Raw genomic sequence first — 13,641 nt, forward strand, 5'->3', positions numbered from 1 at the left:
CCACTTGGCTTGGCCAAGATCTTTTAGACCGCAGCTGCTCCTGCTGCTCCTCTGGTGTCAGCTGGCACACGCTGCCCGGTCGTATGTACATTTCAATCAAATCAACTGCAATTAGCTGTCACAGCCGAGTCACAGCCTGTCACAGTCTGTCAAAAGGCATTAAATGTTGCGACGCTTTAGTGAATTGCGGGTTCTGTTTTTATGTTTTCTGGCTGGTTTTGTTGGCCGTAGGCATTGGGAAAATATGAACTGAAAATGTTTAATTGGCGGCTGTCATGTTTGACCGGCAACAAATAATAAAAAAAATAAAAGAAAAAATAAAGGCGAAATAAAACGATGGTGCTTACTATTGGCCATGGCGTCCAATGATGCTTTACGACTTCATATCATAATTGCAGCTTACGAAATGGCTGGGTGGCCGGGAAGGGAGGGTAACATGGGGAATGCGGTGGTACGTCTGCCGACATTAGGCAATAATTTGTATTATTTGTACAATGCGGTGGCTGTTACAGTACTCCCTCCCAACTATATCCCCATTTTGTATCTTTTACGCTTGTCTGTGCATTTATGTTGCCTAATAGTCGTAGCGGCGGGGGAGGGGTTGCCCCTTCTGGAGACAGCTGTTTTCAAAGCAGCGCTTCGACGGCGACTGTGACTGCGACTGCGACTGAGCAGCGGCGGCTGAAAGAAAAGCTCGCGCTCAGCTTCGCTCAGCTTTTGCGCCTGCGCAGCGGATCAGACTTCTTTGAGACTCCGCTCAAGAAGGTCGTGTTAGCGCTTCGCTTGGCTCACATCCACCTCCAGACTCGGCTCGCGCTCGTATTTACAGTTAGCTTCGGGACGAACGCGATCGTAAGTGTCACAGTGTGAGTGTGTTGAGGATTAAGCCGAAAAGCCAGGACTCTTGATATCACAGTGAGAGAGAAAATAAACCTTAAAGCCCGAGAGCGATTGTGTGTGTGTGTGTGTGTTTGAGTGCCAGTGCTATTGCTACTGTGGAGTTGCAGTTGCAACTACCACGCTGCCACCCAGCTCCAACCACCACCCCACTCTGCCACTCCAACCGCCCCCCCCCCCACACACCCCTACCTCTCGGCAGCTCTTGCGCCTGACAGTGAAAGTGATTTGATTTTGCAATTGGAGTCGCAACGACTTTGAACAATATTTCTGCTTGTTTGCTGATCCGATCAGCCAGCAGCTAGCAGCTAAAAGCATTTCTGCTTTTTATTATTACTCTCGCTGCTCCAAGCAAAAGCAGAGCAAATCAAAGCAAACCAAACGAAACAAAACACGGCAAAACAATAAAGAAAAGTGCAAAAAAAAAGAAAAACAGCCATATAAATTGCAGGCAATTTTTTAATCGCGATCCTAATACCATTTCTTTCTCCCCATTTCGCTTAGTAATTCAACAAAAATCAAATAAACAGAGCCACAAACTTGGATTAATTCTCAAAGGATTTTAAAACAGATTTTGAAAAAGGTAAAATTACTTTTCCAGAAATTCCAAAAAACCATCATTTTACTGCCGAGCCAGTGATTAAATCATTTGAACATTGCAACATTCGCACGGCGCACGAACCGCAAAAAAAAAAAAAGAAACTCTATAGTTATGGTGCAAAAGTAAAGCGTCATTATCTAATAAATCTTACCATATATATATATGCCCAGTCTGTAAATGCATAAAACGCAAACCTCATGGCGTGGTCTCTTGCAAAATGTGGAAAGTATTCGCACTTAAATGCTTGCAAAATACCTGGACACATAATCCACCGCAGTTGAATCGCCCCAGTCTGTTCCTCTAATGGACTAGTTGTGGTTATAGTTTTTACAGTTTTTAGATTATTATTAAAATTAATAGAATTTTAATTAAATTTTATAGATGTGTTCATTAAAATAAGCTTTACAAATTGCAAAAATGCCATAAATTAATCGTCAAATAGCTTTTTAGACTAACATCCTAACCACTTTGTGTGTGTGACCTAATAATTTGTCAAAACAATAAAACAATGCCAAACTATGCTTGATTATCCAATGCATTTCCACATTAATAGCCTGATAATTATTATATAACTGGCGCTGACATGGAATAATAAATAGGTTGGCTCGAATAAGTTGAAACAAAAAAAGCATGTCAAGTCGCCAATAAAACAAATATAAAAGCCGACGAATGCAAAAATAAAAGATACGGCAAACCGGAAAACATAAATACTGGAGCTGGGCAACTGGAGCCTTCAGCTGAGAGCCAAACAAAAGTGCGTAAAAGAAGGGCAACCGAGAGGCCCAAATGTGAAATGAGTCAAAAGTGGCTGGCGCATCGTCTTAGCCTCAATTTGGTTAACTGCAACCGGGCCACAAATTATTTGGCAACGTTTTTATGGCTCTGACGATGTCTCGTCTTGACTTCACAATATATATAAACACACACATTCGTTGGTATAAGTATGACATGAACTTCATTATCAGCAAAGTCGAACGCCGACGCTGTTTTTTTTATTTTTTTTTTTGGTAACATCTCTTTACTTTTTTTTTTTTCGTTTTCCTGAAGTGGTTTTATTTTATTTTGCTTTTTCAATTTAGGGCTGGCTTATTGCATAAGCGGAGAAACTCGTATGGCTTGGCCTGCTCTTTGGAGCATGTTGTCTTGAAATACATATAGATGCCAACTTTAGTTCGTATAGTGCATGTTTTGTTATGGCTGAGAACTTTCTTTCAAGGCGCCACAAATTACTTAATTTTCGGGAGATGCTATAGGTCCGGCTTAGCCGAAATTTTTTGGGTTTTAAGGTTGAGACCCTTTTTTGTTCATCATGTAATAAAATCCAAAATATACGAGCCAAGTCTCCGGGTCTCCGGCTGTGGTCTGTTGAAAAACAAGTTCCGCCAAATTGTGACCATGGCAATGGATTTCTTGGCTTCATTTGCCTTGCTTTTATTTTCTTATTTTGTTGGTTTTGTTTTTTTTTTTTAAAGGTTTATGTAAATATTTTCCTCTCTTTTACCTTCTTTGTGCATTGTACTTGGCTGGATGGCTGGCTAACTGGCTTATATAAGCCAATCGAAACACTCCAAAAATTGTTGCTGGCTTTATGCAAATGATTTCTCAATTTTTTGTTGTTTTCATCATTTCTTCGATGCTTCGTAGCTGTTCGCTTCGAATCCAATTGATTATGTATTCGGGTTGTTTGTTTACCATCTTGTTGTTGTTATTGTTAATTGGGCGCCCTGGGTCAGTGGGGGCGGGGCATAGGCGTACGGGGGTGGCAGTAGCAGCTACTGGCCATACGGCACCTAATTATTGCGATACCATTTTGCCGGTTAAGTTTGTGTCCTAAGTCTTTTGTTTGCGGCAGAAAGTTTGCGGCCTAAGTCTTTTGTTTGCGAGGAAATTTTTCCCTCACTTACAGTTTGCGGTTATAGCACTATACTCGTGCATGCCACGAGTCATTATCCAATCCGAAGACTCTAAAATCGCACATCTATTGATTAATATTGCTCATACGCCGTGTGTGTGAGAGGCGCTAATTGCATAATCATCGTCATCATCATCATCGATATAGCGTTTCGATTTGCATGCAACGCTACATATAAAATTGGCAGTGCTTGCTGTTGCCACAGCTACTTCTTAACACTCGGGTGCCGATCTACTCCAACTGACTTAACACATTCGTAACAATTGCGCAGCAACCTTCTGTATTGAATATTAATTAACACTCTCTACGCGACAACTCTGAGGGCTTATATGCGTGAGTGTGTGTGTGTTAGCGTCATGGATCCATCTTTTGGCCAGCGATTGATTATGCGGTCGGAGAGTGTTGAAACGAAATGCCCATGGGCTGTGGTTTGCAACGACACTTACCTTACCCAACAACGGCTCTAATATGCTTACGCCGTTTGTTGTCGTTGTCGTCTCTGTTTTGGGCTGGTCAAAATGTGCCAATGGCACGACACCGATTTCCACTCAATTTCGGACGAGCTCAGCTGGCTGACCCACTTGGTGGTGCTAGTGGTGGTGTGGTGTTAGCTGGTGGGAAAGCCAAACGTTTTAACCTTTCGGGTTGAGCAAACAATTCGTAATTGCAAATGGTAGCAATTCAAAATAATTGAGCAAATCTATTTTAATTCCCAACTGCCAAGATGGCAGCTGGGAGGGACGGTGTGGGAGGGAGTGGTATGCTATGGTGGGGCTATCAAATTTGTGGTTTCTGTGATTGTCTCTTGATTGCCTGCTCGTTGGCGATGAAAGAAATAAATGAAAATGCCATGTTTAACAAGGAAAAATGGTTTGGGCATTTCAAGGTAGAAAACATGAAATTAAAGTGGAAATTGTATTTATAGCCGGCGATTAAGAAAGGATTTGTTTTGGCTTTCGATTGGCTTCATGCTTCTTTAAGCCTAAATGAAAGAAAATTTCAAAATCTCGCCGACTGCCTCTTTTTTTGTCTCTTAATTTATTATCCAAACGTTGGCCTGCCTCCTCCATAATTTAAGCATTTTCCCCCAATTCAACAAAATGCATAAAAATTTCCTTGAGCCGGAGGCTCAGCTTGTTTGGCATTTATTTTATTTTATGCGCAACTCATCAGCCAACAACAAATGCAAGACAACGAAAATGACAACTTTTGGTTGAGCTTTTGTGTTGCCATTGTTGCTGATGTTGCTGATGATGCTGCTGATGTTGCTGCGGCAGTCGTTGCCATTGTCATTTTGCGCATTAGGCATTGTCTCCTTGGCGGGGCGAAGAGAATTCATTTGCCTTGAATTATGCGTGGCCGGATAAAAGAAAAGTCTTTCAAGATTTGTGCCGCATAATTCGACTCCCAAAAGCAATGAGTCGCATCTGCATACGCAACTCTCCAGATTGCAACTGTTTTTGGGTGTTGCTGATGTTGCAGCTGCTGTTGCTGGTGCTGTTGCTGCTGCTGCTGCTGCAGTGGCGCATTTAAAATGCATTTATCTCAATTACGAGCAGAAAAGTAACAAAATCGCTTGTTTACAACGAAATGAAAACGAAACGAAATGAACGACGCATTGTTTGCAACAGAAAACAGAAAAAAACTTTCACTGCCAGCTCGAAACTAAAACAAAAGTAATGATGTTGCGGGCGAGGGCTGTGAAGTTCGGGGGTATCTCTCAGATTCGAGATGGGAGGAAGGGACCCATCCGCCTCCAAAAAAATCAAGAAAAAAAGTGTATTGTTAATTAAAACAAATAAACCAAAGGCCAGCAACAAAGCGATTGTAAATTATGCGTGGCAGGAATGGAAGTGTGAAGAAAGAGGCGTTTCAAGAGAAAGAGCTGCAGAAAGCAAACGAGCGAGAAAGCCAGTTTCCGGCGTCCTTCACTCAAGGCCGTTTCCATATCGATGCGGCACGCATGCAACTCGAAACGATAATGATGACGATGATGATGATGATGGGGCAGCTGTCAGACTTACGTAACCCGATCTCCGGCTGGGCAGATGGATTAGCCCCAAGTGCACCTCCTACCGAAATGTAAATTGAGTTTTGCATCGGTTGCATCACTGTATGCGTGCTGGAAAAACAGAAATGCCAGCTGGCAAAACCAGTTGGGTCGCCAAAAAAAAAGGAAAAATAAAAATATATATATTTCATAACCAGCAAGCCAAGTCTATACATAAAGTGTCCGCAAAATGTGTTAACTATTATGCAAAGCAATCTTCGCGACTGTCGAAGCGCCGAGTCACGTTCCGAGGGGCTGCTTCCAAGCTTCCCAACTTCCCGACTTCCTGGTGCATGCCACCACCATCGATCCCAAAAAAGGCACTGCAAATCAAGTTCAAAATGTCAAGTTTGAGCCAAGTTAAAGGAAGCAATCGAACTAGTTGCTCGCAGCAGCACCACCAACAGCAACAGCAGCAGCTGCTTTTGTGGTGCTTGAACCCGAAATGAAAGTGAAAATACACTGAAGTCGGTTGGAGCCAAACTGAGCGAGCAGCAGAGCAGAAAAGCTCGTAAAAAGCATTTACTTTCAAGCTATTTTTCCCTAACTAAGGGAGTTCTTTATTTTTTGGACTTCCCATTAATAGGAAATAGTTAGGAAAAGGTTAGAAACTTCTAAGACAACAATGTACCAAAAAAATTTATTTAAGAGGGAATCGAAATTAAAACTTCTACAATTAATATCTAAAATCATCAAGCTTCAATTGCTGTAATGATTATTATTATAACTATCATTTATAACAATAAAAATAAATGAATAATTGTCATGCCTAGTTAACTAATAAATCTTCATCTTTGAAGCACTTTTGTTTCAATTTCAGTCTTTTAAGTAGGTACTATTTAAGTCACTCCAACTAAGTATCCCCGAATTAAGTTAGAGTACCAAAGTACACAGTATTTTTGCCTTTATTGCGTTTTTCATGACATTCATTCATTTCCTTCTATCTTTAAATGTAAACGAAAACGTAAAAAACAAGACAAAACATTTAAACAACAAATAGGAAAAAAAATGGAAATTATAAAAAAATAAAAACATTGTGAGGTTTAGGCGGCTGATGACGGTTTTTCCAGTTTTCCCAGATGCTTTTATCTCAACAACGGGCAACAGGTTTTCCAAAATAAAAACTCAGCTGTAGCTTGTGACCGAGGAAACGCATGTTGTCGTTGTGTCGTTGCAGTTGCAAGTGCACCTTATGGTGGTGCTGCCTCTGCCGTTTGTGTTGTTGTTGTTGCAACTGGCCGAAGCGTAAATTGATGATTTAAAATTAATTTGCTGCTGGATTAATGGGAATTTAATGCGCAAAGCGTAGATTATGGCTGCCAGATGAAAGCTGATTTGAGCATTTATGAGTTTTACGATGACGGGCGTTCGTTCATGCAACCCAAAGTGCCCCAAACACACCCACTCTCTTAACGGCCAAAATTCAAACCAGTTGTTTATAATTTGTTTTTTGTTTTTGGATTTTATCTTTTGCAGGCAATTAAGGAAGTGATTCGTGGATGTTGTCGCACGATACGATACGATGCAGCATGCAACCACATGAAATCGCTTGAAACGTCGCTGTTAAAGCGTCAACAGCAATTGCCATAATTGCCATTGGAGCACCGCACATAGACATCCTAAACATCCAAACACACAAGCACACACATAGTCCAAACGTAAACGGAGTCCAATAACCCGGCACCCCGTATCCAAGATCCCAACCAACCATCCATTGGACCATCCGCCCGGCACCCGGACCAATTCAGCCATCACAAAACGAAACTCGCCACACGAGCCATCGGCGGCAGGCACACCACACCACACCACTCCACTCCACTCCACTCTACTCCAATCCAATCTGATCCAATCTGCAGCAGCACTCGAATCCACTCCACTCTGTGCCACACACACACACTCTTAAACACACACAAATCGTTTTGCCGCAAATCCAGCTGAATTGTAACAGAGACGCCGCACAGCGCCGGAAAATCCCCAAAAGCCGCGACCAGGCCAAAAACCAGTGGTGAGAAGATCAATGAACGCGGCACGCAGCTGACAGGCTTTGGTATTTGGTATTCAGTAATCAGTATTCGTTACTCGGTCTTCACTGTTTGGTGTGTCCAGCGGAGCGTAGGAAAAGCGAAACGGCTTCAAGTTCAGGCCGTAAGCAGGAAGTTGTGCGGCTGCACCTTAATTGGAGCCAGTGTCATTACCACCAGGCAGCACCACCACCAAACAACAAACAACAATCAAACAACTCACCAACGCTCATCCTGCTCAATGTAAGATGTTAGTGACCAGCAGCCACATTAACAAAAAAAATAACAGCACACGCAACACCTGGAGATGGAGCCAACTGACTTTGGCCATTAATCTGTTCGCCTACTGCTGCTGCGCCTCGGCGGCCACGCCCACCACCGGTGGCACCACGGCAGCTCTGCTAACGGGCCATCAGCTGCTGCCCTGGCAAACGGCGGCCACGTCTGCCACGCCCTTTAGCACCACCCCTGCCACCGCCCGGAACTTGTACGCCCCATACCAGAGCTTCAGCCAGCAGGACGACATCAGCTTCAAGGATGTGCGTCAGCGCAGCGATGGAACGGTGGTGCAATCCTTTGGTTCCTACCGCACCGCCCGAAAGTCGGGTGGCTCGGCGGCTGCCCAGCGGCGCTCGGATATCGCCGTGGAAATAGTCCCGGCTCCTTCCGTCGAGCTGCCCCAGAGCGAACTGATCACGGTGCCCAAGCAGCTGGTTCCCACGATGCCGGAGAATGTGACCCGCCAGGGCAGGCAGCGCAACTACATGTACATACCGCTGCAGGAGTCCAGCCAGGGCGTAGGATCCGGAGCTCTGCTCCAGCTGCGACCCAGCCGAAATGCCACCCTCTCCGCTTTGGGACCGCCCGCCGATGGAGTGGCGGCCGTGGCCCACGAATTCGCTTCCGACTTTGAGGTGGAGGTGGGGCGTGATCCGGAGCGGACTGAACGCAGCGATTTGATGGCTGCTGCCAGCTCTACGGACAAGCTGGAGTACGCTGAGCCGGAAAACACTAGTCGCCGAGTGGGCTTCCAGTTTCCCAGCTACAGCCTGAAGCCAGCGAGTCCCTTCCACCCGCAGGCCTATCGGGAAGATAACCCCATCTTCGGGGAAACCAGTGGCGGAGGGTACGAGCCTCAGCCCTACAGCGAGGACCCCGTTGCAGCTCCGGCTCCCACGCAGCAGCACGAGACCAGGCACACCCGCCAGCTGTACTTCGACCCGGACACTGCCTCCTCCAGCTTCGAGTTCCCCGGACTGGTGAGCAACTCAAAGCCGCACGGCTTGAAGATCTATCGGGATGATGTGACCAAGTTTGGCGATATCAACGGACCCATCACGGCTCTGCCCCAGCAGCGACCGCAGCGAGGCTTCTACTTCGGAGACACCGAGTTCCGGACGGGACCCCCCATCCGCCAGTTTGGTCCGCAGAAGAACTTCCAGGAGTACGTGGGCCCCAGCGAGTACCAGGGCTCCCGCAAGAGCCGGTACTACCCGTACAAGTCCTCCAGGAGTCCGCGGGTGGTCTTCCCCACAAACGACAATGTGGGCACCACCGGACCAAGTGGCCCAGCAGCCGGCAGTGCTCCTTCGGGCAATGGAGTCTATTTCAGCGATAATATAGCCTTTAGGTGAGTGGATAATCGAATAGATCTTCCAATGTGTACTAAACGGATTATTTCTTCCCCTAATAGGGATCAGAACTTTGGCATCAATGAACTGGCCGCTGTGCAGGATGTGCGGAATGACTACAGCCTGCAGGACCTGGACAGCGCCTCGGAGGCCACCAGCAGTCCACAGTCGGCCAGCACGTTCAAGGAGAAGGGTAAGTGGTGACCCAAAAGAAGAGAAGGCACCCCGTCGTTTCCGCTTTCGTTAGGGCTTAGATGAGCTTCAGTCAGCTGCTGGGAAACTGCTTGCACTAGGCCACTTATTACCCCGAAACCCCAAAGACCCCCATCCTCCGCCAAACATTCCTTCCTCCTCCCCGAATGAATACACACCCCACCACCCATACACACACCTAATGCCACCAACCAAGTCTAAGCACACCACCCAAAACCAACCCAGACACGAGAACAAACCGATTGCAACTCCGATTCGATTCCCATTCGACAGTCGACATCACAACGGACACGGAGTGCCAGCACCGCGGCGGTACGTGCGAGTTCTTTTTGGGCTGCTGGCTGTCGGGCGGCCTCATTCAGGGGACCTGCAACGGACTATTGCGCGGCTGCTGCCACCGGACGGCCAAGTCGGCCAATCTGGGCAGCTCGGACTTCGTCGGCAATGCCGTAGATCTCACAGATCTGCCGCAGAAAAACTTTGGACCGGTCAACAACGAACCCAGTGAGTGTGAGGCAGCTCAGCTCGAATGCAAGCCAAATACAAAAAAAAACCTCCAAGCACGTGCACCTTACACTAAACCCCCAAAAAATAAAACCAAATAAAAACCAAAATTATAAAAAAGCGGTTGAACAAAATAGTTGGGAAATAATTTGCATGCCACCTCTAACCATTTACGTATATTTTGTAGTTCGTTTTGTTTCTTCATCATTTTGTTATGTATGTAGTTATGCACTCGTAATTCGCATTTGGGTGGTTTTTCAGTGCCTAATTAAGCCGCAATCGCTAGTAGATGTACTAAAACATAAACAAATTTAGAAAATAAAACACAAAACAAAACAAGACAAGCCCCCGCAAAGAAGATGGCGCCTGGCAGCGTTGGAATGAAAAGTGAAGAAAGAAAAGCTGGAAAAATAATATATAAGTTTAATTGCCCGGCATGAGCATGTTAATTACCACAGCACGCTAATGATAATTAAGCCATATATTACACATAACTTAACGGCATTACGCTCCAAGTCCAACACACGGATCCACCCCAGACCCCAACCGACCAGACCAGACTCCGCACCAGACAGAAGCCCCCGCCTTCCGAAAGAAAGACTCCAAAAATAAAACCCAACTAGAAAGCTGAGCTGAACCCGGCAGTTGAGTTGGTTATGTTGCTTGTTTGCCTAATTGCCTGCTTTATGGTCACCCCCGTTGTTAATGCTTCACTAATCCCAAGTCCCTTCCAGCCACGACCCTCGAAAGGATGTAACTAAATGCGATTCTTTTTCTTATGATTTCCATTACAGGCTGTGGCATATCGCTGGCCAAACAAACTGCCCAACGTCGCATTGTGGGAGGAGATGATGCCGGCTTTGGTTCCTTTCCCTGGCAGGCCTACATACGCATCGGTTCCTCCCGGTAAGTAGTAAGATTTCGTCCCAATCACCCTCAGTTTTCATGGTTTGGCTTGACCCTTTCAGGTGCGGAGGTTCGTTGATCTCGCGGCGTCATGTGGTCACTGCTGGACACTGTGTGGCCCGGGCCACGCCCCGCCAGGTGCACGTCACCCTTGGCGACTATGTGATCAACTCTGCGGTGGAACCACTTCCAGCCTACACTTTCGGAGTCCGGAGGATCGATGTGCATCCGTACTTCAAATTCACCCCGCAGGCAGATCGCTTCGACATCTCAGTTCTGACCCTGGAACGGACTGTGCACTTTATGCCTCATATTGGTAACTATTCACATTTAAATTCCCTAAAGTTTAGATTATAATTCAACATAATTCCTTTTTGTAGCACCCATTTGCCTGCCTGAGAAGAACGAGGACTTTCTGGGAAAATTCGGCTGGGCCGCTGGCTGGGGAGCTTTGAATCCAGGCTCTCGTCTCCGACCCAAGACGCTCCAGGCAGTGGATGTGCCAGTGATTGAGAACAGGATCTGCGAACGCTGGCACCGACAGAACGGCATCAATGTGGTCATCTACCAGGAGATGCTGTGCGCAGGATACCGGAACGGAGGCAAGGACTCCTGTCAGGGCGATTCCGGCGGACCTTTGATGCACGACAAGAACGGAAGATGGTATCTGATAGGTGAGTTTTTGCAAGAGTTCCAAGCCTTGACCAAGTGAATAACCAGAATTCCATCTCCCACAGGTGTGGTCTCCGCGGGATACTCGTGTGCCTCCCGAGGCCAGCCAGGAATCTATCACAGCGTCAGCAAGACCGTAGACTGGGTTTCCTACGTCGTCGGACTGACGATGAACATCTAAGAAGGGCAACTAATTTATTCTCATCGCAATCGCAATCGTATTCGCATTCGCACCTGCCTGCTAAGTGGGCCAAGAGATTGTTTTTTGTACATAACTCACTTCATTCCGCTTTCGATTCTGATTCTAATTCTGATTCTGATTCCGATTCTGCTGACTTTTAATTTATGATTATACACAAAAAGAAAAAAAAATACTTATAATTGAACAAATTAGCGCAGTACAATTTAGCAGATAGGAATGGTTGTGTGTATCTGCAAGATACACACGTGTGCGATATTTTTTGCAAAAAACAAGACAACCTAAATCCCTTAATTTAACTGATAATTATGGATAATTTTACTTAGTCATATGCGCTGTTATGTAATTTTAAAAACTATTTATGAACTACATTTCGTGTGTAAATAAATTATACAAATGTTGAAATGAATTCGAGCATGTCAAACATTCTTTATTAAACGTACAAACGTAGTCCAAATATGATATTATTGCCGTTGTTGCTTATACATACATATGTTTCTAATATCTACGATTTTTTTGGAATTTATTCGCTTGCTATTTCTATTGCTATTGCTTGAGTGGAAGACGCGGCATGTAAACCTGCTGATATGGAACCCCGGCCGCAGTCCATCCCTGCTCAGCATCCTGATAGTAGAGCCCACCCAAGCCCCCCTCCTTCGATTGTTGCTCCATCACCCGAAATAGGGTAAAGACCTCATGGTAGATCTTGTAAAAAATGACTGAAAAGCCAAAGGTTACTAGAGTCAGTATTCCAGAGATGAGAAATGGACTCACCTAGTACGAGAGTGAATACCAGAAGACACATTAGAAAGCTCGACAGGTCAATGAACAGGCCTGCGACAGCGTAGAAAACACCCAAATATAGACCAAATCCAAAACTTAAGCCATGAAATATTAGCCAGGGATACATTAACCAACTCGAATCCTGGAGGAAGAGAATGCTTAGAGAAATCTAAGATGGATGCATCTGGAGTACTCACCCGGGCAATTCCAATAAGCAACAGTAGGCTAACGCCCAAGTTGATCAACGAAAGTCCATAAGCTATAGAGCTAAAGATTCCCAATACTAATCAGGAATCAGTAACAAGAATTTTTTATAAAAAGGATATTACTCACAATTGATCAGGACCTGCTGCTCGGTGGCTCCGACTGTGTTCATGGGCCACTGCTTGAGGATCAGCTCGATGTCGGGCTGCAGGTGCACGGTTAGCAGCGAGCTGCACAGGATAACGCTAGAGAAGATCACTCCAAGCCAGCCCAGGATAAGGACGTTGTACTTCAGGTTCTGACACTGCACGTACGATATGCCATTGCCGGAGACAGCTGCCACGGCAGCCGCCTTGGAACACGGATGCGCTGGATCGTTGGGGGCCATTGTAGTCTCCGTTTGTTGATGGATCAAACGTACCACGTTTAGCCGGATTTATTTTGGTTTCTTTTCGGTGGGAGGGGGCTGTTTGGGGTTTTGCCGGGTTTTCAGTTTTTGTTGTTTGTTTGTGTGTTTACAACAGAACAAACAACGATATACTGAGAACCAGCCCAACGACAGCCAGGTGACAGAAAAAATGTGTAAGCCAAGGCCTGCTTGTTTTGTTTCTAGCTATTATGGATTACTTTTTATTGGATCTTTTAAATAAATATTTTCAAGCCCTTTGGAACAAGGCCATCTCACTTTCTTCTCTAAGAAGAGAACTTAATAGGAAACCTATTTATTATGCTAATCCCCTAAAAAATACTCTACCCAGTCTGGCGACAAATTAGAAAGTTACATAAATGAATGTGTGGCCCCTATTTGGAGTCGGTTCTCCTTTGTCTAGATGGCCTAACCCAAAAACACTTGAACCGCCACGAGAACTGTTCCCATTCCGCTGGGAGACTTGAGCGGTTGTTGCAATTATGTCGCATAAAATAATTATAACAGACTGGGGAGAACATTTCCTGCGCCGCTGGCGGCGTCATCAGCATTTCGTAATAATTAGTAAAGATGAAGAAGATCAGTAGCAACAGCAGCAGCAGCTAGAGCAGCAACATAAAG

General features: G+C 45.4%; 2 protein-coding genes across 4 annotated transcripts; one reads left to right on the forward strand and one right to left on the reverse strand.

Annotated features, from left to right (window-relative positions):
- Nucleotides 1-707: 707 nt before the first annotated feature.
- LOC6495565 lies at nucleotides 708-12,015 on the forward strand. Of its 3 annotated transcripts, none has more exons than XM_032450685.2 (9): nucleotides 708-866; nucleotides 1,402-1,480; nucleotides 6,937-9,111; nucleotides 9,175-9,305; nucleotides 9,599-9,829; nucleotides 10,624-10,735; nucleotides 10,798-11,051; nucleotides 11,116-11,409; nucleotides 11,473-12,015. In XM_032450685.2, the coding sequence occupies exons 3-9, from the start codon at nucleotides 7,730-7,732 to the stop codon at nucleotides 11,586-11,588; spliced, it is 2,520 nt and encodes an 839-aa protein (XP_032306576.1). In that variant the 5' UTR covers nucleotides 708-866; nucleotides 1,402-1,480; nucleotides 6,937-7,729; the 3' UTR covers nucleotides 11,589-12,015. The 3 variants fall into 3 exon arrangements, with proteins under 3 accessions (XP_032306576.1, XP_001959112.1, XP_014763356.1); XM_001959076.4 differs by having other exon boundaries at nucleotides 708-852; XM_014907870.3 differs by lacking the exon at nucleotides 9,599-9,829 and having other exon boundaries at nucleotides 708-852.
- On the reverse strand, nucleotides 12,012-13,155 carry LOC6495078. Its single transcript, XM_001959077.4, has 4 exons — nucleotides 12,723-13,155; nucleotides 12,587-12,672; nucleotides 12,381-12,531; nucleotides 12,012-12,325 (listed from the first exon to the last, which is right to left on the reverse strand). The coding sequence occupies exons 1-4, from the start codon at nucleotides 12,979-12,981 to the stop codon at nucleotides 12,153-12,155; spliced, it is 669 nt and encodes a 222-aa protein (XP_001959113.1). The 5' UTR covers nucleotides 12,982-13,155; the 3' UTR covers nucleotides 12,012-12,152.
- Between the last annotated feature and the right edge of the window lie 486 nt (nucleotides 13,156-13,641).

This window comes from Drosophila ananassae, chromosome 3L (assembly GCF_017639315.1).
Source record: "Drosophila ananassae strain 14024-0371.13 chromosome 3L, ASM1763931v2, whole genome shotgun sequence".
In the NCBI taxonomy this organism is placed as follows: domain Eukaryota; kingdom Metazoa; phylum Arthropoda; class Insecta; order Diptera; family Drosophilidae; genus Drosophila; species Drosophila ananassae.